Below are 25,570 nucleotides of genomic sequence, written 5' to 3' on the forward strand. Positions count from 1 at the left end.
CGCCCGTATCCCGGATTGAATCACCTTGTTTATTTTTTCCTGATGGCTTGTTGTGCTAATTGACTTGTTTGCTCCAAGGAAAGTCTATCTCCCTCCTCCTTCCCCACACATCATAGATTTTTCTTTTTTTCCTTTTTAGATCGGGAGTGTTCTGCAGGAGACTACGACTTGTGGAGGCATCTACCCATTTTAAGGGAGATTCCCTTACCCCTTTGAGTCTCGTCGGTTTTATAGCTATTACTTTCTTATTAAAACACACACACACACACACATACAACACATTGATTTCCATCCAAAAGGGCTAATTACATTACTTACAGTAAATAGCAGCCCTGCTGTCCAGGGTCTAGTGTGCCAACAGAGAAAAAAAATCCCGGCTTATTTCACTTGATTGACTTCATCTTTGTGTGAAATTGTGTTTTATGAGCTGTATTCTGGCACTCGGAGGAATGTAGCAACATTCAATCTGCAAATAACATTAATTTTAGCTACTTCAGGGGAAAGAGAAGGGAGGAAACGGGCTGCCTGAATCTTGGGTTACATGGAAGAGGTGACTCGAGGAGCCCCTGAGGATGTCTCTGGGATGCTTTGGAAAGGAAGTGGGGGCTGGGGTCCTTCTTTCACTAGTCGCGCTAGGGTTTGGTGTGGAGCGTCCCCCAGGGAACAAGGAGAGCAGGACTGCCGCCAGGAAGATCCTTCAGTAAGGATCGAGGTGTCAGGAAACAGCCGGCAGCTGTTCCAGAGAAAGGCAAGAAAGAGTGGTGTGAAAAGTAAGTAAGAAAAAGGGAAAAGGAGGGGAGGGGCGGGGGAGAAGAGAGAGATTAGCCAGGAGGAATGCATCACCCGGTCCCCTGCACACAATGTTCACTCGCCGGCTGCAGCCGGGGCGCGGGCCGAGGAGAGCCTCGGGAGAGCGGGCAGTCCGCAGGGCTCCCGGCCGGGCCCCGCACGGCCCCGCGCCCGGCACAGGCACGGGCGAGGGACGGGCGCTGCAGGCAGCCCGGGGGGCGGCGGCCCCGCCTCGGTGCGGGGATCCCCGTGGGGTTATTTCCCCGGGGAGGTTTATTCCCTCGGGGCGGCGAGGCGGGTAGGGCCCGGGTAACCGGGGCGGGCGGGCGGCGGAGCCCTGTCCGCCGCAGCGACCCGCCTGCGGACGTCGCGGGGCGGGCAGGGAGCCCGCGGAGCGAGGCCTGGCCGCCCCCCGCCTCGGCTGCCCCGCGGGGCGCTTCCTCCGCCCTCGTCCCTTACCGCGGCGGAGCCCAGCGCGGCCAGCCCCAGCCCGCAGCGCGCCCCGGCGCGGAGCGGCACGGGGAGGCGCCCGGGTAGCCGGGGCCCAGTGCCCGGCCGGCCCCGGGCCACCCTGCCCCCGCTAGCTCCCGGGACTGTATTTAGGGGAGGTAATAAACCCCACCCCACCCACAGCCCCGACTGTAATGTTTGTCACTGCTTGCCCATCACTAGGGGTTGAGAGGAGTATGACAGGTCTTTGTTGTCTGAATAAAAATCAGTGGCAGCTCAAGGGAGAGAACTCCTCCTACTAAATTATCAAAAATGGGCTGGCTTTAGTCTCTTAACAAATTGGACAGAGCTCCGGAAAGCAGCAGTCCCAAATCCAACCTGCAGGCACTGGGAACTTTAAAGCAACCAGGGACTGCTGAAAATAGCACTTCTTTTTGCTTTCTTTGTATTCAAAACTATATCCTTTCCTGACCGATTCTGTTACTCCAGGTCCAAGTCTCTCCAGTCAGGAGCCCCAGCTCTCCAGAACAGTAACAGATCCTTTAGCTCGGTTTTATTATTTTATTTTTTAATTAATTATTATTACATTTTCTCCCCCCTTGTTTGTTTTCTGCACATCTTCAGGAAGCCCTCGGTGCTTGTGCAAAGAGAAGCTCCTATTGCAACCTCTCTCCTTGTGCTGTGCGCCTCGGTGTAAACATTTTGGATGATCTAAAGACTCTGGGGTCTGTATATGGAAATAGTGGGGTGCAGAGCAGAAGAAAATACTTGTCCTTTCCGTCCCCCAGCCATGCTTTTCCACGGGATCTCCGGAGGCCACATCCAAGGAATCATGGAGGAGATGGAGAGGAGATCCAAGACTGAGTCCCGCCTGGCCAAAGCGGGACAGATGAACGGCCGGGAAACGGTAAGAGAGGAGCTGGCACCCTTTGAAAGGGAATCCCTGCAAGTGTGGATCCGCACTGGGACAGACCCTGGCTTTGGGGAGAGAAAGACGCTGCTTCCCCCGCCCCTTCCCTGCAGCGCCCTAAGTTTAGAAACCCTCCTGAGGTTCCTTTTCGATCCACCCGTAGTGTTGGGTGCTGTGCTGCGCTTGCGAGGCTGAAACATACGTTTGTCTAATAAACGCTGTTGCGGGTGCTCTCTGGAGTAACAGGAAAAATCTTTTAAGTTGTAACAGGGACGGTTTTTAAGTCACTACAGCGAAGCAGCCTTTTGGCCCCTGCTCGGCTTACTGCGATGGATCTGCTCCGTCCGAGCAGGGCGCAGCTCGAGTTTCTAAGCTGTACTTTACTTTTTGCACTCCTAGCACCTTCCAAATTAAACCACAAACCGCGACTGCTTACTTTTCGTAACCATTTTTGGTCTTAAGTGTGCGATTGATACAAAGAGGTATCGCTCTCCCTGAATGCTATACCCAGCGATTATTTTGCTTAGCAGTAACATCTCCTCTTTTTTTTAGTAAACGGATCAAAGCCTTCTTAATTGTAATATCCGATGGTGGAGAAAGTGAGTGTCACGCAGTGTTTTATGCAAAGCGAGATCTCCCTTTCTCCAACTTGTAGGGCTTCCGCTGCTCACGCACAAGGCTTTGCACACAAAGTAACGGCCTGGGAAACTGCTTTATCGCTTAGAGCGATAAAAGGTCTTTCCTCTTTTGTAGTGTAAATTCAACGCGCTTTTTCAGTTGCTGCAAAAAACGGGCGAGGAGCACAACTTCCAAATGGAAAACAAATAAGGAGTTGCGACTTTAAAACAGGGAGGTTTTCGGGATTTTTTTTCCTGTTGCTCCATCAGCCAACGCCGAAACTCTATCGCCGAAGTTAGACGGTACAGCTTTTGTTTCCGCTCTTCCTCCGGCTCTCTTTGTCCCGAGCGACACTCCTAATGGAGAGCAGATTAACGGGAACTTTCGGAGGTCTGTTGATGAAAAGATGCTAGTTTTAGGTGAAACCAGTCTGTGCCACCTTTCTGTCCCCGTCCCTGGCAAGCGTGGTGAGCGTGATCACTACTCTTTACACCATCCACCTGTCTCCTTGTTCTTACTTCTGATTTAAATGGCCTGTTTTTCTAGAGACGTGGTTTTGACTGGCTTAAACGTGGGTGAAAATTTACCGGGATATCGATGTAAGCGTGAACCTCCGCTACAAACTTTTGCTGCAGCAAAACGATGTTTTCCTGCTTGTAAAATGCCGTTCTTGTGGAGCACTCTAATATTAAAACGTAAAAGTAACGGGGAAGATACAGACTTTAACTTCGGGAAGTCAGAAAAGGGCCTGGTCTCCTATCCTTACCGAGGCCTAATATTTTGTCTTAACATATTGAAATGACATTAGATTGTTAGGAGAGGTTTCATGGGATAAACACGAAAGCTGAATCCTCGTAAATGCTTTCCTAGCGGGGATGGTCCCCGTTCGCCTTCAAACTTCCCCACCGCGGGCAGAGAGTTTGGTCCTAGAGAGCGGTTTCTCTGTATGAGCCCCTTCCCCGGGCCCTGCGCAGAAGCCCCCGTCCCCAGCCCCGCGCTGCCTGCTTGTCTCCCTCCCTTTCTCATCCCCTTGTGGTGTGGTTGTTTTGCAGAACATGCCCCCCATGAGCCCCGAGAAGCCTGCTTTGTGTGCTGGTTGTGGAGGGAAGATCTCAGACAGATATTACCTGCTGGCTGTTGACAAACAATGGCACCTCAGGTGTCTTAAGTGCTGTGAATGTAAACTGGCTTTGGAGTCAGAACTCACCTGCTTTGCCAAGGACGGCAGCATTTACTGCAAGGAGGATTACTACAGGTACAGCAATCAGTCCCTATGGGTTCAAAAGCACACCCCCTCTCAACGCATTATGAACCTAAGCGCTCTTCTGCACATGGGCTTTCAAAGGTAGCTTTTCGCAGGCAGCAACTCCTTAACCGTATAAACGTGTCCCCTTTGAAAAGTCTCACACGTGTAAAATGCTGAACGAATCGCCAAGGGACACACAGATTAAGCATGTGCGACGGTATACAAACAAACGAAGGAGAAGTACCCCAGGTCTCCTACTGCTCTGTGGTATCCTTCCACAAATATCTGTATAAGCCAACAAAAGTTTCCCTCTTTCCGTAGCTTGCCTATTTTTCCGCATGCTCCAAGAGCCGGGGAGCTTGCGCTCCGGCACCGGTCGGGTCTCCGCGCTAGTAAGGAACAGTTGCTAAGTGTCACGGTTTGGAAAGGCGGTAAACAACAGCAGAGATTGCTCTTGCTGGTGTACCAGACCACGCAGGAGTCGGGTACTTTCTGCTAAGCCACATGGCGTGCCCCACAGCCTCCGACCGATATTTGATTGCGGAGCCTGACGGGTGTCAGGCGCGCCGGTTCCCTGGAGCGGGCCCTATTTATTTACACGTTTCTGCTTTTCCAGGATTCAGTTCCCTGCCAAATCCGCAGTCTCTCTAGTTTTGAAACGACTGAAAAGAAAGCGGGGACAGATTTTCTCCCGGTTCTCCTTTCTTTATGGGCACTACCACCCGGAGAGCTTTTGCACAACAAAAGTCCTAAGCGAATAAATCAGTTTCGTAAGAAAATCGAGACGGCTGTTCCGGGGCCCCGAGTCGCTCTCCGGCGGCGTCCCGACACGAGCTGGCCGGAGTCCCGAGCGGGGCCGCCGCCGGCACCCAGGGGCGCCCTGGCGAGGGGCCGGGCCGGGCCGGGTGGGCAGCCCTGGGGACAGGCTCTTCCTGTACCTTCCTAGTTGATGCCCACTTTTCTGTTTTCTTCAGAAGGTTCTCCGTGCAGAGATGTGCCCGCTGCCACCTTGGGATCTCAGCCTCTGAAATGGTCATGAGAGCCAGGGAGTCGGTTTATCACCTGAGCTGTTTCACCTGCACCACCTGCAACAAGACTCTGACCACAGGCGATCACTTTGGCATGAAGGACAACCTGGTTTACTGCAGGGCCCACTTCGAGTCCCTTTTGCAAGGAGAATATCCCCCTCAGCTGAGCTACACTGAGCTGGCTGCCAAGAGTGGAGGGCTGGCCCTGCCTTACTTCAACGGCACTGGCACAGTCCAGAAGGGGAGGCCCAGGAAACGAAAGAGCCCTGCCTTGGGAGTGGACATCGTCAACTACAACTCAGGTGGGAAACACACACTGCACCTCCTGCTCCTCAGGAAAGAGCCTTCTCGGGCTTCCCCTCTGCTCAGCAGTGCGGGAGTAACTCAGCCAGGCCAAATCTTGCTTAACCATTGGAAAATCAAACAAACAGCCCTCTGAGGGTTGGAGCGTATGCAGGAAAGCTAACAGCAGCCCTCCTCAAAGGCTGTCTTCGCCTATTAATGTCAAACACCCAAACTTAGCCACTTCCCAGGGTAAAGACAACCCCCCCCCCCCAAACCACAGCTCTCTATAGGAACCTCAGAGATACTGTTATCGTTATTTGTATTTTATTAATGAAAAACACTTCACCATTTAGACCTCAAATTAGAAGTACCTAAACGGATCAGCAGAAAATAAATCTAGAGGAAAAATTACACTATATGACTCCTAAAGTGGCAGTGGAATATGCAAGTAAGTCAATACAGATATCCAATTCATACTAATGAATTAATTGGACTAAATAATCCCGTTTTACTGGCACATAAACAATCACAGTGAACCAAGAAGCCAACGAATAAATGTTGTTCCCTATAACTGAACCCTAACAAATGAAATTAGCAGGAAAGGTTTCTGTTCTCTTAGCAGCAGGAAATGGAACAAGTGTTGCCCTATATTAAATTTCTTCTCTACCTCCAGTCACCTAAGTTCTCAAACTGTGTCCATACACACAATGTTATGGGCTGCAGGCAGAAGAGTTGCACGTATGACCAAGCAATTTAAACGGGGCTGCATTAGACTAAAGACGAAAAGTAGTAAGGGTAAATCCGAATTAAAAAGCTACTGACTTAAAAGATGATTTTAGCGAAAGTTAAGTTATGCATGGACTTTAACGAGGATAGAAGCGCGTGGGAAGGAAAAGCAGTGCAAGGGCAGGCTGGTGCCCTCCTTTCGGGATGGGCACGGAGCAGTGGGCCGCGGCAGGGAGCGGAAACGGGCCCGGACGGGCGGCTCGGCCAGGGCGCCCTGCGGCTGTGCTGCTCGCCCCGCCGAGCAGCCGGCGGCGGGCCAGTGCCTTCCCGGCTCTCCACCTCACGTCGCTAAAAGTACACCAATTTCGGCCTCGAGCTCTCTCCCCGCCATCTGCCTTCAACTCGCTGCCACTGAGATTCATAAGCAATCCCCTCCCGCACTCCCCCGAAAAACTTCATCCCTCCCCCGGTACCTCCTTTAGGGTTGTTTGTGAAACGGCCTTTAGTTGGGAACTGGGGAGCTGTGCAAGGCTATTTCATCTCCTCTGATGCGTAGACCTTGGAGCCAGGGTAATCACTGCGCTAATTGTTTTGTGTTAATTGAAGATGACATTGGAATCCCTGGCTACGGAGCGGTTCCCAATCAATCCTGAAAGCTGTTAAAGAAAAGGGAACCTGTAGCACAGCCAGTTCATTCAGCCCCCGGACTCTCATCGCGGATTTCCTATATGCTTGCTTTTTGCTGTATGTTATTTCTGATTTGCACACGGTCACCCAAATAGCCTAGATCCCTAGATGGAAACGTATATTTCTAGGGACAATTCATCGTTAGAATCAGGATCAGAAATTTAGGGAAAGATGAAAACTTGTAGATATGATAAAACGTCCCTTAAGGTCAGGACTCAAGTGATCCATTATTTTTGAACGCCGCCATAGTTTTCGTACGTTAGTCTAAAAAGTCTCCTTCTGTATAACAATGCGGGGTATAAGCTGTTTCACTGACTCCAAATGAGATTAAAAAGAACTACCCACTATAAAAATGTAGCTTCCTTCAATGAGATCTCACAGATTTCTCGGGGGAACGGAGGAAGAAAAAAAAAAAAGCCGCACTAATCTGCCGCTTTCGACTCAATCTAGATAGATGAGAAATTTGATCACTTAGGACTTTTTTTTTTTTAAAGCATTATCTAGCAATGTCCAGCTCGAGAATACATGAGCTCGAGAAAATACAGTATACAGCCAAACTATGCATCTATTGCAAACGATTCCAGTCCATTGACCAACTGTGCTCCAGTTCCAAGGGTAGGAAAATCAACCTCTGACAGTTATGAAATCACTCGCAGTAGAAGTAATTGCTTTTCGAAAGAAAACAAAACAAAAAAAAAGGAAAAACCAACCCTCTGCACAATTGGCAGCCACTTCTCTATATGCATTTTTCGTTCCTCGCCTTCTGATTCAGTGGCTGTTCTTGCACGTACACATTTCCAAAGGGCAAGCAACCCACCGAAAGATAAATGCTCGATGCCCGGCTGCTGTCTCCTCCGAGAGAGGCGGACACGCGCGGCGGCGCGGGCGGGGGCGCGAACCCCTGGCCTCTGCGGCGGCCAGCCTGGCGGCGGCCCACAGCGCGGAGCGGGCCGGGCACCTCACGCGGCGCGGCGGGGCCGCCTGCAGTGCTCCGCGCCGCGCCGCCAGCAGCCCTGAACGCCCCGCGGCCGCCCCCGCCGCGGCCCGCCGCGCCGGGGCCGAGACAAGGGCTCCGACCGGCGTCGGATCCGCGTCGCAGCCGTGATCCCCCGGGCCCCCGCGGCGGCACAAGCAGCGCCGGCGGGAGCGCGCAAAGCCCTGACGCGCGCAGCCCTTAACGGCGCTAACGCGGACCCAGTTTTGAAGACAGCTTTGTATCTGGGCAACAAATTTTTGCTTATATCTGAAGTTTACTCTTATCGCCTCCTGTTCAAGGAGAGTCACAAACTCACCTTGCCCAGTACCCCAAAAGCAGTATTCTACTCAGTCACACCGTAGGTTGTCCATATTGTTACACTAAGCCAAAAAAACAAATCAGACTTCAAAGAATGAAAGATTGCACTAACTCTGATTACGCTAACAACTTGACCAAATTGTGCAGAAAAATATGTGTATTCTCAAGCGATCCTACAGTATCTGGTTCAGATTTGTACGTGTTCACTTTGTTTCAGGGCCAGAATGGAAAATCAGATTTTGTTGCTGGCTCTGCAACAAGATTTCTATTTTGTATTTTGTTTAGTAGTTTAATTTCTGTTTCTCAGCTCCTCAGTTGTAAAATGGAAACACAACAATAAATAACTCAAAGTGTTATGAGGTAAAAGCCATTCATACTTGTGAACTGTCTGGAATTAATGTGAAAAATGGAAGAAACTATTCTAAAGTACTTAAAACATTCAAAGCTTTCTCTGTATTACCTCTTATATCATAGAATTAATATGTATTTTGAGGGAAACTGTTGACTTACAGCCCACAGGATATAGAAATGAGATGGTGAAGAAGATTTCCCTAGGAAAATATTTTACCCAGCTGTTACTCAAAGAACTGTTTATTTCATTATATATGTGTGCGCAAAACTATGAAGAGTTCACTTGAAGAGTTCTTGGCAATAAAAACAAAACTGTTCTAGCGCTTTCCAAAGCAAAATAAAACAAACAACCCCCCTAATTCTGTTGCAAAGAAATGTGCAACAATCTCTTTCTTAGTTCTCCAGGCAGTAGTGGAGAATTTTGCACTACTACGTGGTAAGAGTATATAATGTTGTTTTACCTATGTAAAAAATTATATAATCATTATATAAATTAGGACTGTCTGAGGATGTTTTGAGCTCTGTTGCCACTTTCTGTTGAAAAGATAAGCCAAAATAAAGTAGACAACAAACAAGAAAGTAGATCACAGAAACAGAGTCCATAAGCAGGCCAGAGGCGTTAGCATCGCTGCTGTGGAACCTGAATGTTTGAAGGAAAAACAGAACAAACAAACAGCTTGCAACTGTCTGAAGTAATACCTGAGGACTAAATTCTGGTACCATGATTTCTGTCAGCTTGTAAGTTACTGCCCACATAGTTTGACTGAAAGTAGAATGATTGCTTGTGAAAACAGGTAGTAAATGCAACCCAAATCTGGTCTCAAATTGTTTTCAAGGCAGCTTCCAACTCCAGTATTTTCAGAGGTGGCAGCTTACTTTGTTTGAAAGTGCAGATACACTTCTTACTAAGAAGAGAAGCAAACTTAATATAATGAAATATTCACCTGATTTTCTGTCAAAGTGTCCTACTAGCATCTGTTCATGTTGACTTGTCTTAAAATTCAAAAGAGAAAACACCTTCAGAAGCTTTTTATTTTCTCCCAATTTCAAGTACTCTTGCCTCTGCTTTTAGCACTGTCAATATCAGCCTCTCTGGATTGTGTACTTTCTCTCTTTCTCCCTTTCCTCTTCTTAGTGAGAAATGGGGATCAGCTAGCGTAATAACTAAATGCACTAACCATTGGAAAGCAGTTCAAAAATTTAAATGAACAACTCATGAAGCTCGGGCTAGTTTACATACATTCTGAAACATTTTTAATTAGCTGTTCTTTAATTAATATTACCTGTTATGATGACATCATCAATTTTCCCTGTATGATTGAGTCATCGTTATAGAATGTGATCCTGAAAGCAACCTGATTGTTTTTAAAGCCAAAAAGAACATACAGATGACGTTCTTACTTTTTTTGCTAATATTGTCATTCCTGTCCCCAGTACGAGTGGGACATATGACGCCATAGTCCCGAGGACAGCTGCAACTTTTGTGTGCAATTTACACCCATAAAGGCATAATCTGAAAAAAGTTTGTCTTTCATAGACACTTTGAAAATCCATAATCAGGGAAACTCTCTTAAAGTTTCCGAACCACCATTTGGTTGCTTATAGAATGTCCTCTGTCAGTACCAGCTAAGAGCTACAGCTCATTGGGATTGAGATTGCAGGTACTCAATCAAGATAGCCTTGATGCAACTGCTTTCTAGAGATGTTTTACAGAGGAAGGTCTTTGAGCAGTTTACATAAATTCCCAGGCAGAGTCCAAATGCATTTATTTTATCAGCAAAAAAAGTCCAGATTTTATGCTTTCCTGATCAGCTGTCAAAACAAACTTTCCTGCTGTACATCTTTTTTTATAGGTGCTTGTGATTTGGGGGAAAACTCAGGAACATTCAAAATGCTGGTTTGACCTTTTTTCTTCTCTTAAGCTAGGAGTGTTTCAATGAGTGAGATTTCAAAATCTGAATGAGATTTTAAATGACTCCTTGAATGCCCAAAGCAAAACCATCACCACAGGGAAAAGACTTATTTGAAAATAAATGCCAAAGGAGAGAGAACTTTCTAAGCCTGCCCTTAGTAGGTATGGGCCTGGGGGACATAGCATGCTTTAAGAATAGGAAAAGGTCATCTTCTGAATCTTTTTTGTCTCATCTAATTACTACATCTGTACTTATCCTTGCACCATCTTAGCCCTTGCTTGCTTGCTTGCCTCCTTCCTTCCTTCCAAACAGTATGTGTCTCAGGATTTTCACCCTGATTTGTTTATCCTCCACGATGCACAGTCACTCACTCCCTGTTGTGCTTTGTTGATCGATCAGGTTGTAATGAGAATGAGGCAGATCACCTGGACAGAGACCAGCAGCCTTATCCCCCATCCCAGAAGACCAAGCGCATGCGCACCTCCTTCAAACACCACCAGCTTCGTACCATGAAGTCCTACTTTGCTATCAACCACAATCCAGATGCCAAGGACCTCAAGCAGCTTGCCCAGAAAACAGGCCTGACCAAGAGAGTTCTGCAGGTAAGAAGCCACCATCACAGGCTTGCAGAATTCTCCCCTACCCCTGCCAGTCAATAGTATTTCCCTTTTGTGTAATGATAGCGATATATAGAGATAAACTTTTGCTAGATGTGTCCCTAGTGGGTGTGCAGAAGGGTATAGTATTACTTGGCAGGAATGCCAAATGTATGCCTTACCACCCAAAGGCAGCCAAATATTAAAACGTGGTTTGTAATTAGTCACATCATTGATATGACGAAACTGTCTCCAGAGTCCACTAACCCAGTAGCTATCACAATGCACCCTGGGATCTGTAGTCTCTTTGTGGTGAACTCTCTACTAAGTGCAGAGGTAGCAAGTCTGCTCCATTTGATACATATGGGGTGCAGCCTTTGGGCTCCCATGAAGTTGTTTATGTGGCCCCTCAGTGAGCAGATATATAGAAGCTTTGGCCGATTTGATCCTCCAGAACCAGCCTCCTCCCTTTCTCCATGCCTGTTAGACTGCTATTATTAAGGGCCTTCACAGTAGAACATCCCTTCCCTGTGAAAGACAGCCCAGCAAATCACATTTAAAAAGTCCCTATACAGTGTGTGCTAGTTTGCTGAAGTTAAAGCGAGGTATGTATTATACGCACAGTGTGAAAGAAGGGCAGTGATCAAGGTAGAAGGAGAATCTATTAGTGGCAATTGTTTGTCCATGTTACATGTCACCTAAAACATTTTCAGTGAGCCTTACCAAACAGAAAGACTAGGTGACCCATATCAACAATTGTATGATAGGGATGGTGTAATTACCCCTTCTTCTTCTTCAGTCTTTCAAAAGTGATTAAGACAAATTTTCAGCCTCAGCAAAAATCTGCTCACTCACCCTTTTCCTCACTCTTTACCATGATTCTTGAGCTAGAAAAAAACCCACACCTACCCAACCCAAGAATACATTACTTGGCCATCAAACAAGTCAGTTTCCTTGTATGAGTAAGCGAGCAGATTTTTGTCCAGGTTGCTCTTGGAGGTCTGCACATTGGACTGCAATGTTCCAGTGAGCACCCATAGTGGTGGGCCTTGTGTACAAGGGCCTTTGTATGACAGAATCAAGACAAACAGTAGCAAATGAAGCTGTAGAGTGACTTAGGTGATTTGCCAAACAAAAACAAACATCAAAAATTACATAGAAGCAAGAACAAAAACAAACAAAAAAGCAAACATCGGTAAAGAAATCAATTGGGATTGGTTTGCAGGTTTGGTTTCAAAACGCAAGAGCCAAATTCAGAAGGAACCTTTTGCGGCAGGAGAATGGGGGTGTCGATAAAGCTGATGGCACGTCACTTCCAGCACCGCCCTCAGCAGACAGCGGCGCTCTCACTCCACCCGGCACTGCGACCACTTTAACAGACCTGACCAATCCCACTATCACTGTAGTGACATCAGTGACCTCTAACTTGGACAGCCACGAATCCGGGAGCCCCTCACAAACTACCTTAACGAACCTTTTCTAACATTTGATTTTTTTTTTTTATTCTTACTCTTCTTCTTTATTATTATTATTATTATTTTCAAGCCTTTTTTTTTTTTAAAAAAAACAAACCCATAAAAAATTTGGGAAAATAAACAGCTTGATGTGTAGCATCTGCAGCCACTTGGCAAATGAGTTTGAAGTAATATGTCGCTATAATAAATGAACATTTATTGTTGATAAATTGTATTCAGATTTTTTTAATTCATCAAATAACTGAAGAGAAGGTTATCAATCATTCTAATAAGTGCCTCTTAAAATTGTATGTTACTTATTTCCAGAATCTTGAAAAAAAAAAAAAAGAATTCTACCACAGAAAGATAGAAATCTCCTTTCTCACTCTGACAACTAGATAAAATTCACTTTAATTAAAGCCAAAAGAATGCTGCTTCAGGATTGTACGCTCACTTAACGGCATTTAAGAACCCTAACATTCATTTTATTTTTATAATGCATCTTACAGTTTTTTTTTTTTAAAGAAATACAAAATGAATTGCATTAATAATTGAAATAGTCAGACTGCAAGTGCCAGTGCTTTTTTAATAATGTATTAGTCCCAAGCCTGACCCTCCTTGCACCCTGGGATTTGTCACTGGGCTAGATAAACGCTCCTCTGCCAGTTGCTCACCCAGCTGGAATGTCCTCGGACACCACTGAAAACTGTGCCTGGATGGAGGGCTTGGAGAGGGATCTCGTGGGAGTGGCGCATGGATAAGGACTACAGGATCAGGCTGTTGGTCTGTGAATTCACCTTTTGTACATTAAGGAGGCAAGATCTGGAAAATACCCTCCCGAATAAGCTTAATCCTGCAAGGATATTATGAAAGTAATAACAGAAAACCTACTCAAGTGGGGAGTCCCATTGATTTAAAATCTTGCATAGAGAGGATTTTTCGTTTTTGTCTGCCAAACAACACTGATTTGGAATGAAAAAAAGAAACCAAGTGAGTTCACTAAATGGCCCTGATGCTGTACCATTGAAGCAAAAAGGAGGTTGGCCACCTACATTAGTAAGCGCAAAAGTGGTTTCTAAGAACATATACGCATGTGAATTGTTAAAATCAGTTTTTGATGAATCACACTTTTTTCAGGGAAGATGGAAATAAGCAAAATATAATTTATTAAGATGTTTAAGGAAAATGATTTTAGTACAATTTATTCATTACTATTTTCATTTTACTTTAGATGTTTACTGAGATTGTATCAGATGCTTCATTTAATACATGAATTAAAAATTTTAGTTCATTAATCTTTTTAATACTTTAACTTTTTAAACCTTGTATAAAAGAAAAAAGCGTGAGTGAAAAATTCTTGCAAAATTGGGAATTGGCAGTGATTAATTTTAAAGCAGATAAACTCAGAAGCCTAGTGGATGCTGATCTGAATACATTTCTTAGTTTACAATAATGACCTTTTTTAATTTTATTTAAGCTAAAAGTCTGAATGGTCTGGGCAGTGGTGAATGTTCATTTGTATCCTTTTATTGTAGTTAAACACCAATTAGATTGTGGAGAGTCTCAGAAACAAAAACAAACAAAAATCAGTCAAGATCTATGTCTTGCTTTTAGTGGATTGTTAAGAATAACTTTGCACATATCCCCCACTTTTTAGACACCATCAAATCTCTGCTTTGGTGGTCAAAGTGGCTATTTAATATATTTTAAAGGTGTCCTTTCTGGCTGTATAAATGTGTGGTTACATATTGACAGTTCACTGCCCACATTAAAGTGCATTATTGTAATTTTTGCTCAGGGTTTTTAGAAAATTAGCACAGAAAAGTAGCTTATTTTTAAAAAAAAGATGATGGGAGAGATGTTAACACTGTAATAGAAGAAAGGTGTGTTTGCCATTATATATTTAGCAAGTATGGTTATCATCTTCTATGGATATTAAATCTTGACTTTTCCTATTTCTATTACCTTATGGGCATTTACCACTAACCAGACCAAACAACCTTGGTAAGGCTGAGATCTTTATTAATACACTTTTACAGGTAAAATATTGATACTTATAAATTTTGTTCTTTGACAGAACAATATATGGTACTAGAGATCTACTTTATTAAGTAGACTAATTAAAACTCAGTTCTACTATGTGCCTTATGATATACCTTGGGAGTAAGTTTGTGAAAAATCAGGATATATGTGTTGTTTGTTAAATTAACTGTTTTAAGCCCTTTTGACACCTCACTAGTTTTGTACTGTTTTACCTCTTATTTCTGAAACTCTTTTTATGGTGTATCCTGTTAGAGGGGACAAACATGTCATAGAAAGCAGTTGTGCACTCTTTCAGATATAGTTGATAAATCCAATAATCTTATATATTGAGCTTCGTGTTTATAGTACAGTAAGTGGTCTAGCAAAATTGTCCATGTTTCTTTGTTTATTGATAAATGCATTGTATAGAAACTATTTCCCCTAAATATTTATGGACCAAACAATTGTGATATATCCTATTAAATTTGTGTGAATAAACCATTTTGAATCTAAGGAGTTTTATTTCCCATCAGTTTTTATTACTATTCTTTTTAATTTAAAGTTTTCATGTACCAGTGTGTCTCTTTGCTTTTACGGAATCTGTGAACAATTGATATTAAACACGGAAACACGGCCTTATAAATATTTTAAAATATGGTTTCTTCTTAGGTTTTCGATTTCCTCATATTAAATGTATATGTTATTGCTGGTGCAATTTAGATTTTAGTCTTTTTAACCCCTTTTTTGAACATGCAAAGTAATGCCCCACTGATTTGATATTGAAACCCTGTCTTAGACTTCTAAAAACCCCAGAAAACTATCAGATAAAGTAAATGCATGACAAATATAACCTAAATAATATGATGAAATGAATCAAGATTTAATGCTAGGTATATTGCACACAAAATAGAATTGCAGACCCCTAGAAGCCAGGTTGCTCTGTAGTTTAATAAATTGTCACTATGATTTCTTTCAGGGAGAACAAATCATGGGGCATTACAGCCAAACATCCCGACGTTTGAAAATTCCCTAAAGTATTAAAAGAAGGGGAAAGTTTGATCGGAAATCCACTGCAGTGAAGACAAAGACAATATTAGGTTATGATAATCATACATTTAAAAATCTATTGAGCCAAAAAATAAAAATAAAAGACTTGATGTCATTTCCTGAATGTTAACAAAACATATGTTATTTTACGGTGTCTAATTAACAGCACTGAAGGCTTCAACAAATTGTGTGATATTAAAAACAAATTTAGAGAAACTATGTATAAAACCAGAGCAACCTGGCAGCAATCTACCCAGCCCATATTTGAAGAAAACTTCTTTAAAAAAAAAAAATCACATTTGTCAAGCACAAGTACTTGTAAAATAAAATCTGAGTGCATCCATTCCACTTGCTTGCTAATGTGTATTAGTTATATCTGTTAAATGGATTTTTGTAAATTCAAAGAGAACTTTTCACTCATTCAAGATCATAGGAATCACAACCCAGTAATTTTAGTACTATTGTTTCTGACTTCTTTTTTCAAAAATGAGACAAATCTGCATGCACTTTTCCATCTGTCACATATAGTGTACATTTCTGTATGATGAATTTCTCTTCGATGTTTCTTGTATAATAGCTTTCATTAATAAACATTTTATTTGATGCAAACATAGTTAACTTTATGTAAAAACACAGCTAGTTGTTCCAATTAATTTAAACTTTTCTTTTGAAAAGAAGCAGTACAGTGCAGTTCCAATACATTATATATAGAAAATCAAAAGGAGGTAGCAATACTGCTGCACAGTGTACAACTATTTCCCTTGGTGTTTACTTCTTAATTTTTTAACTTGTTGTATAAAACTGACATGTTCTAAAAAAATTCCCCATCAACATCAACAATAAAACAACTCCCAAATTCTTCATCAAAATAAGAAAACATAAGCATTATGATATGTAAAATCATAAATGGCTTTTAGAATACCAGGATATAATTTGTAGATCCCTGATCTGTTTACATGGTCACTATGCAATGAGCAAGTATGTTACAAAAAGTTGGTCCTAAGATTCCCAGTTCAAATCACAGATGATTTTTACAAGCCAACAAGTAAGTGTAACAATAACCAAATTCTTAGTAATGAGGTTTTGTAACTGTTAAGCAACTATTTGCAGAAAGATTTTTTAAAATATATTCTATTTAGCTGTATAGCCAAAGCGTATGTTAAACAAATTAACATATAAAAGACTTGCCAGAAAATCTTTCCTTAAGATGACATTTTTATTATATACTAATGAACCCTATGTAAACAATGTAACTTTTATGAATGATGGACATTAAATATTTCACTTACATGTATCCTCAGCATTTTGCATGTTTTCTTAACTCTTCCAGTTTCTGAATTCTAAAAAGAAAATACAATAATTAACAACATAACACAAAGTTACATAGAAATTACTGCAGTGATTTCTGGAAACCGGTACCTAAGAGTGTTTTAACTGCAATAAAAAGGTATCATTTATTGGTGGCAATTATGGGAAGCATTGTTTAAACAACAGTTTTACGGTATGTTGTAAAGTTCTGTTGAAAAAGGTTAGCATGGAGGACTTAATTCAAATCAGCTTGGTCAGAAATTTAAGCATATTGTGAAATTCTTTAACTAAGCCTTATGTGTATTTATTACTGCAAAAAGTTAAGTAAATGTAGGAAAACAATTATTCATATCACATCCATAATGTGGTTTCCTCCTGTTGTGCATAGGAAAATGTTACAAACATTAATAACTTATTCAAATCAGTAACAAACTTGGTGGTGTTTACAGCCAAGACAAAATCTATGTACTGTAATTGATTTTTATAAATTATTGTGTTCTATAATATGTTGTTTTCCTTCTCCCCATTTTTTAATTCGTTAAGACTTATTTCTAGTCTAAATTGTCCATGTGCTGCTGTCTTTCATCTGATTTAAAATAGAAAGAGACATTAACTAAATATTCCTGGTAAAATACTAGCCCAGCTGAAGTCAACAGCAAAACCATCACTGATTTAAGTAAAACCAGGACTATTTTATTTCTCCCTGTCTGATTAGTGTTATTAAGGTTTCTTAATGGTGCTATTCTTTGCTTCAGTGATAATGCCGCATATAGTGTTCCGGTTTGTCTGACTAGCTGCATTAGCCAATCCAAGCTCTTTGCAGGATAACGATATCTGTCTCGTGCTTTAAGAGGGGTAAACATGTCGAAAGGGCAGCATTATACTAGAAAGAAGGGGAAGGAATAATTTCAGACACAATTTGAAAGAACACAAGACAAATTCTGTTTTCAAAACTGTCACAAGAAATAAATGTGTTGGGAGGCTCTTCCTCTAGTTCTAGTGGATACATATCCATATCTAGAGCACTAAATGCAGGACTTCTTGAACTCCTGGTCTTGAAAAAAGGGTAAAATTGTGCAATCCTAAAACATCTTACTGAGAATTATTCACCAAAGAAATGATTTGCAGGACCACGCCAAATGATCGAAGGCTGACACCACAGCCCACTGAAAACAGTGAATATTCTCTCCCTGATTCAGTGGGCTTTGAGCCAGGATCTGAATGAACACAGAGATCAAGTTAACCTCTTGTCTCTAAAGAAAGTGTAACTTTCAGAATGAGACAGAATATATAGGACAGCCATGCCATTCTGTGCACTGGACTTCATTCTTCAGAGCTGCTAATCCCAGCACCTGGCACATGCCTTAAATTGACTTCAAAATATTTCTTCCTCCTTCCTCCTTCACCCAAATACAGGACACAAATTATACTATTGGAATTTCCAGAAGCTACTATAGTGTTGGAGACTTTATTCAGCTATTCTGCAATGTTGAGCAATTCTTCTGCACTTCTCACTTGACACAGACTTATCCCGACATATACCTATATACATGTCCTTGTCTTGCCTTCAGATAACCAGTACTTTCATATTTATTTAAGTCATTCAAACCTATAGAAAGCTACTCTCCATGGTTACACATTCTAGCAAAAGCAGTTGTCATAATTTTTGCTTTGATTCTCTTTTACGGTAAAGCATTTCTCTGGAGTAGTTTTTGTTTTGAATTTATACCTTTGTATGCTATTTTCTTGTCATAGCCGTGGACCAAAAACTATATTGCTTGAAACTCTATACTATAGAGTACTATAGAAAAACTATATTGCTTGAAAAGTGTATGGATTATTTTGCCAGCTGTTCCTCTAATGTTCAGAAGAACTAACTTACTGCAATCACTGAAGTCAGGGCTTGCATATTACTGTAAGGATATTCCACTTTACAAACTGATTTTATCATAACAAATCATATCAAACACATCTGATTCCAATTTGTGCTAGTATGATTAGTACTAGACATCATAGCTTCTTGATTGCATCCAATTCTGGATCAAGTGTGCTTCTGATTTTGGAAATGGCATTGCTATCGAGCATCCTTTGAAATATCCAATACTTGCTACTGCAAGGAGCAGAGGACTAGACAGAAATACGACCCAGGTTGACAAAAAACAGTGTTAATTTGTAGTTTACCATCTTTTCAAATTGGACTTCAACAGAGGATAAAAATATTGTCAATAATTATTTTACTGCTAGAAAATAAAAATGAGATATGCTCCCCTTTTGCACTTCAACTATACAGCTCAACATGGATTTCTGAGTTTGAACAGATGCAGTGTTTGGAACCTGTGAGACTGCTGCATACAGCAAGAACTTGACAGGGAAAGGAACAAGCTAAGAAATGATTACCAAACTGCAAATATAAGCAGTCACTGGGAGATAGGTGGTAGTTTTATTTCACCATTTTTCTTCAGGAATTTGGACTTACCTGAGAGTAAATGACCAAGCACCTTGCTGTAGCCACAGGTAACCTGCTCGTATGACAGAGATGCAATAGTGAACAACCTGTAACAAGAATTTTTCTTGAATAATTTTCTGGTGAAATAGCAAAATGTTACCCTATATCCTAAAATAAAATGTTACATATAAAAATGGACAGCACAAATCACTATCACATATTAACATATAAACATGTACATGCTCATGATTTCTGTTTAATTCATAGTGAATGATTAACGTTTATCAAATAAATACACACATTTCCCATTACAACGAGGAGCCATGAACATAGTCTCAGTTGAGAAGGTAAGAATACACTTAGAAACTAACCAACTTTGCAGCTCAGAGGTGAATATTTTTTATCTGCAAAGATACTTGTATAATTATTGCTCAGGCTGCAGCCCTAAATGATAGACAACACCTCCCATTTTCTTTTTTTGATTGTCCAGCACAGTATTATTTGATATTATTATTATAAGGAAAAGTGAGCTACAGAAAAGAAAGTTATGTGCCCGATAGTGTATTACACGTAAAATGCTGCTGCCATGAGGCTCTGAAAGTGGTAAATATCAGTATTATGGAACGCATATCTTTCTTTTCTTTCTTTTTTTTTTTTTAATGCTTTGCTACTTGTATGTGAAGCTACATGGATAAGCCTTAATTACATTAGCAAAAGTAATTTTCTTCTTCATTTTGTCGAAACCTTTCAAACAAGCCTTCAGACAGACATGTTTTTGTGAATTGGCTCTGGTTGGAGCAAATTAGGAAGTTATCGGTGCTGCTATTCTTTATGAGCTATCAGAAATAGTTTATCCACCCATGAGTGCTTTCTACATACAAGCTTAGAACTGTCCCAAGTAAATTCATTTCTTCTGCTATTTAACCTTTAATAGAGCACTAACATGACACTCAATACATAGTAATCAGAGTTTCAAAACTACAAGGTCTCCAAATCAGAAGTTACTAAAACAGTGGCAGTTAAAAGACTACATGACTTGGAATGCTCAGGCCATTTATAAGTGATGTCCAAATCTAGAGATTTTTTGGTCCGATCGTATTGTAATAGCAACAAGAGATAGCTCGAGAACCCGTAAGTTTGGTTGTGTCTTTGAATCTATTCAATCTGACTAAATTCAATGCATTTTTAGAATGGACTGATGAAATCCGATGAAACTTGGAACATTTAGATTAAATTTCTTGGATTTCCTCATTTGGATCTGTCCGAAACACAAAAATAGTCTTTTTATGGCATGTTAGACTTTTTGGTCTTTAGCAAAACTAAAAAATGAAGTAAGAGATAATACCAGTGAAAAAAAGATTTTAAATAACTCAGATTCACTTCAGGTCAGTCCTAGAAATGCCCAAAGCTGGGTTGATTTTTTTGTTTGTTTGTTTTTTAGAATAGAATAATAATGGAGAAAGCCATTTTTTGATGCAGATTGTCCAATAACTAGTCTCTATAGGGCCTGTCTTTTATCCTGTGAAAAATTGTGCTATTAGGTTAAATAACACTTCATTATGAAAGCCCTTCACTTAAAACAGGTTGAATCCTCCATTTTCTTTTGGGTTTTTTTTCCAGCATCTTTGAACTTTTGTTTTCTCTGTATCACTTTCACGTGTGTAAAGCAAATCTGTGCAGTATCCCAGAGACAATCTTACTAGCACAATATATATTTGTTTATGAGACAGTCTTCATTATACATAAAACCTAGAACCAAACATACCTTTTCTCAGCTGCTTTTCTCCATTAACTTTTATTCCTTTTACTAGTTCTGTATATATAATATATATATATTTTGCAAACTTGTCCCTTCCAAAGGAAAAAATACACTACACAGTAAAAATAGAAAAGGAAGCACTCCAGAGTTATGACTGACTCAGTTATCTCTGGCTCTTTTACTGACTCCTGTCAAAGACTTTTACACCGCAGCCCACATTTAATGCTTTTTTCTCTCCTTCTATAAGGGCTGCTATGAGGAGCAGTTAAGTAATAGGCCAAACTTCACACGTGAGCAGAGATCAACACCTCTTCTTGTGTAATTGATATTTTTAATCAATGCTCTCCAAGAGAGCTAGAACAGGTTAGCTGTACAAACACTAGGCAGCTAGTCCACTTCTTCCTAGTCATTACTGAGTTATTGGAAAACAAAAAGGCTACACCCACCCACACCCACCCGAGCCCTGACAGACCTGCAAGCACTCGCAGGCCTTAACGGCCTTAACGGTCCTAACGGTCCTAACGGCCCCGCCCTGCCACGCCCCGCGCGCTCTATTTCAGCCCCCGCCCCGGCCGCTGCGGCTCCTTCAGGCAGCCGCGGCCCAGCTTCCCCCGGCGGCCTTGGCGGGCTGAGGCGCTGACCTTGGCACAGGTGTCCCCGGTGGGCCCCCCAGTGGCGGCAGCGGCGCTGGCTTTCGGTAAGAAAGGGAATTTCAGGGCTTCGTGGTTATTATTATTTTTTCCCTTCTGGTATGGCTGCCTTTTGCAGCTGGGGTCTCCCAAGGAAGTTTGTCAAGGCTGCTTGAAAAGTAGAAGTTCAAAGGAAGTCCTGGCCCCTCATGTAAGAGTCACCTCTTGTGCTGCTGGTGAGAAGTGCAGTTTTTACTGGTTTGCTGTTGTATCAGTTGTTAATTAAGCTAATTGAGTAACACCTGAAGCTAGTTGTGTGCCTAGTTTGCCATTATTCATAGTGTTAAGTTACTTCTTACTGGGATACTTGGTATTGACCACAGGCAAGCAGGATGTTTTGAGGAGAAATACTGTGCTTGGAAAGGAGTGTGGTTTGGTCATGAGGAAAGTACTGCGAAGCAGGTGGAAACGGTCTGCGTGCCACCATAGCTCTGTGCAGTGAGGAAGGGAGAGAGGGGACAGGTCTGAACGCCCCCCCCAAGGGCTTCCAGGGAGCTACTGGATTAGCATGGCCTTTAGTGTCACTAGCATGTCCCTTCTTCTCCTGTCTCAGGGTTTAAAATCTTCCCTATCCAGAAAATGCCCTAAACGTAAACTGAAGAATGTTCTCATATTCTTTTCTGATATTGTTTGAACATATATTTAAAATTAACTGAGTGTATGTGGGAAAGGGATGCTTCTTCCAGAAGCAGCCTAGTCATCAGGCAGAGGACCAGCTCCACTGGTGGTCTTTCATGGTGAGTGTGCATCCTATGCATAAGATGATAGCTTCTGTAGGGCTTACAGAAGTCTTTTCTCCCCTAAGTATCCTCTATTCTCATGGCTGGTAAACCTTTTCAGAAGTGGAGGAACAAGGGAACCTCAGGCAGAGAAAGGAATGAAACCCGTGCCTCTGGCACTGTGGTCAAATGCTCTCAGGTATTGGAATTGCTAGGTAAAAGGGGGAAATGCTTGCTTATGTGTACTGGGCCTAACTTTCCTTTACTTTTTATTTCTCTTTACAAATGCAGTTAATGACATTTTTAGTTTTAATATAAAAATTTGTGTATGATGATATGAAATGTTTTGGGTTTCTATTTAGTGGGAAAAAGCTTATTTAATTCAAATTAAAAAGGCAAATATTTAGTAATACAAAAAAGTCTTTATTTTCCTCAAGCTTTTGCCAATCACTTCTTAAAATATCCTATCTTTCCTCAGAGACAGACACAAATGTGACTCAGATGCTAAACAAGTACAATGCTGAGGTCCATAATTTAAGAGAACAAGCTAGAGACTGATGAACTCTGATAAACAATTTTTGAAATCATACTTAACTGAGCAAATAATTTGCAAACCGAATAACAGGTAGCTGAAAGTATTGGCAGTAGTAGTACAAATAGTTTTATTCTTGTCCCAGTATTACCCGATTCTTTTCCATCTTGCAGGGAAATGTTCTCAACTGATTGAGAGGGCCTTGACGTGTTCCACTGCTCACCATGTTCTTTGCGATGCTGACACTTCCTCTGCCGCATGCTGTAAGCGTGTTCTCTGAAGACAACTGCTGTGTTTTCTGAACGTCACTCAGGCATAAGAAAATCCAAGCCCAAGATATGTTAAATATATTTTAGAAGTTCAAATACTGCTAAGGCCCTAACCTTAACTTATAAAAGCAAAAAATTTGGAAGTGGAGCTCGCTTTTTGTATTCTTAGTCCCTGCTCTTGTGATGGATTATTGTAGGAATTCCATAAAGCTGTTGGTCTTGCAGTTTCATGGAACGCTATAATACAGCAGAACCCTAATAAGAGGGAAGAAAAAGAATTAAGCTCTTCTTTCTACTCCCAATTTGTATCCACATGCCATTGCCCAGGTCCTGGAAACATTTATGCATGTCTTTAATTTCCTTATTATGTGGGATAGCACTGAAATTTATTTAAATGGACTAATTTACAGTACTGATGTTAAGCAGAGGCATAAACCTGTACAGTTAGGGTTTAACATATCATTTATAGCAATTCTGTTCTGATCTAAGAGACTCTAAAGATTATCAGGTATGTTACTAGAGTACAAGTGAAATATCCCTGTAGGAACTGAGCTTTACCTTGCTTGTTGTGAGTTGTTTAAATTTGCTTAGGAATTTAGCATTAGAATGATCCAAAACAGTTGGATTAGTGGTAAAGAGTGCAAATGGTCAAAAGATGAAATAATAATTTGAATATTTCACAAATATGTCACTGCCATTAATGTGAAATACATCCTGAACGTATTTTATTATTTTGGTGCCTGGCATGGAATGAAAAGGCCTACTTCTGATATTTTAGGTTACAAGAGAGGGTGTATTCTGTGCTTCCAAATTATGATACTTGAAGTTTAACACTGCTTTAAAGTGGCTGTATGTGAGATAGATAGCAACAAAGAATACCAGAATTTTGGGTTTTATTGCTCATGTATTATGCTGCTAATGTAGTAAAGCAGAGTTTCTAAAGGGAAGCAGAATCCAACAATCCTCTTACAACCATGCTAATAACACTTAAAACGCACGGTTCCACCCTTTTACGGGTCACCTCAATAGAATGATAGTTTGCCCAGAGTGTAAATCCCCTTGTGTGTCAATTGACTTCAACTATGAAATGCAGCAGGAGCGAACATGGTGGGAGCACAGGCCAGTATCCGCATCACTGCTTCCCCGCTCAGCCCTGATGCTGATATGTGTCAGACAGAGGCTGCCGCTTGCTCTGCGGCTAATAGGAGCGTATGTCCTGGGGTAGTTCTTCACCTGTAGTGCTAATGGCAGTCCTGTTCAGGGAGAGCTTTCTTTATGAATCCTTAGCAATGCTAGCTTTCTCTCTCTGAGTAAAACTCTTTGGATAGCTGACCAGTTACTAACATCCGAAGTCAGAATACTGGTATGGCCGTGTATGGTATCATTTTATGTTATATTTGCACTGTCATATATAGATTAAATTAGTATGTGTACTATTCAAATCCTCTGCAAACTTATTTTGACCCTATGCCTAGATGCATTTTGATCTTCTGTGATTAAGTATCAAAACAGAATAGCAGTAGGAGGCTGGACAGGCAAATGAACCTCTATGCCTTCACCAGAAGGAAGTACTATACCCTGAAGTTAAGCTCAAACAAAGGTACATAATGTATTCAAGAGTTCATGTGCTCAGCTCTTAGAATAGTATTGTCCAGTGTGCAAATTCCGTTGTGGTGAGTGTCAGCTGACTGCGACCTCACATCTCCATGCTACTGCTCTGTCTTTAGTCAAGTTGTACAATGATTACACTCAAGCAGTTTTCAAGATGAGGAGGCCTACAGACTCCAAACTGAAGTCTTTCTGGGATCCTTGTTCTTATGTACCTTGGTTTTTGCATTACGTATTGTTTGAAAGGGAAATAGGATCACAGGTGAATGATATTTACCCTTACACACATTGAACAGATGACTGGAATTGAATCAACATTGGTTGTAGTAACCCTCAAGTTCAGCAGCCTGTCAAACGGAGTACAACAGGCATTAGTCTGTGTGTTGCCATTTAAGAGTAAGCAGTGGTGGCAGTGCTTTTTTTTTTTTACTAGGCCTGGGGAGAACCCTTCTCTGCAGGTAGGTACTTCTGTGCTACTGTTGCAGTACATGCGTTAATGTTACTTTTGCGTTAGTGAAAATGAAATCTAGTATATGGCACTGGGGAATTGGAATTTGAAAAATGCTTAGTATGGAGACAAATGTATCAAATATACTTAAGAGTGGTGCATGAAAATAGAGTATTTTATTGTTTTTTACTTATGCACTGCTATTTGTATTGTTTTGTAAAGGATTTGCTTTCATCACTGGAATGCTCACTATTTAAGCTCTGCAGTAAATAAGGGTGGTAGGCTGATACACAGGTACAACATATGTAGTCCAGCTCACCAGCCTAATAGTGTCGTCTTTATTCAGACATTTTTTTTTCCTGCTGAAGCTGTGAAT

At 41.5% G+C, this 25,570-nt stretch overlaps 1 protein-coding gene across 1 annotated transcript; it reads left to right on the forward strand.

Annotated features, from left to right (window-relative positions):
- The first annotated feature begins 541 nt into the window (after positions 1 to 541).
- On the forward strand, positions 542 to 13,494 carry LHX9 (LIM homeobox 9). The gene is made up of 6 exons (XM_009669769.2): positions 542 to 770; positions 2,028 to 2,146; positions 3,820 to 4,022; positions 4,988 to 5,343; positions 10,697 to 10,899; positions 12,119 to 13,494. The coding sequence occupies exons 1-6, from the start codon at positions 542 to 544 to the stop codon at positions 12,374 to 12,376; spliced, it is 1,368 nt and encodes a 455-aa protein (XP_009668064.2). The 3' UTR covers positions 12,377 to 13,494.
- The last annotated feature ends 12,076 nt before the right edge of the window (positions 13,495 to 25,570 follow it).

This window comes from Struthio camelus, chromosome 8, assembly GCF_040807025.1.
Source record: "Struthio camelus isolate bStrCam1 chromosome 8, bStrCam1.hap1, whole genome shotgun sequence".
Classification (NCBI taxonomy): domain Eukaryota; kingdom Metazoa; phylum Chordata; class Aves; order Struthioniformes; family Struthionidae; genus Struthio; species Struthio camelus.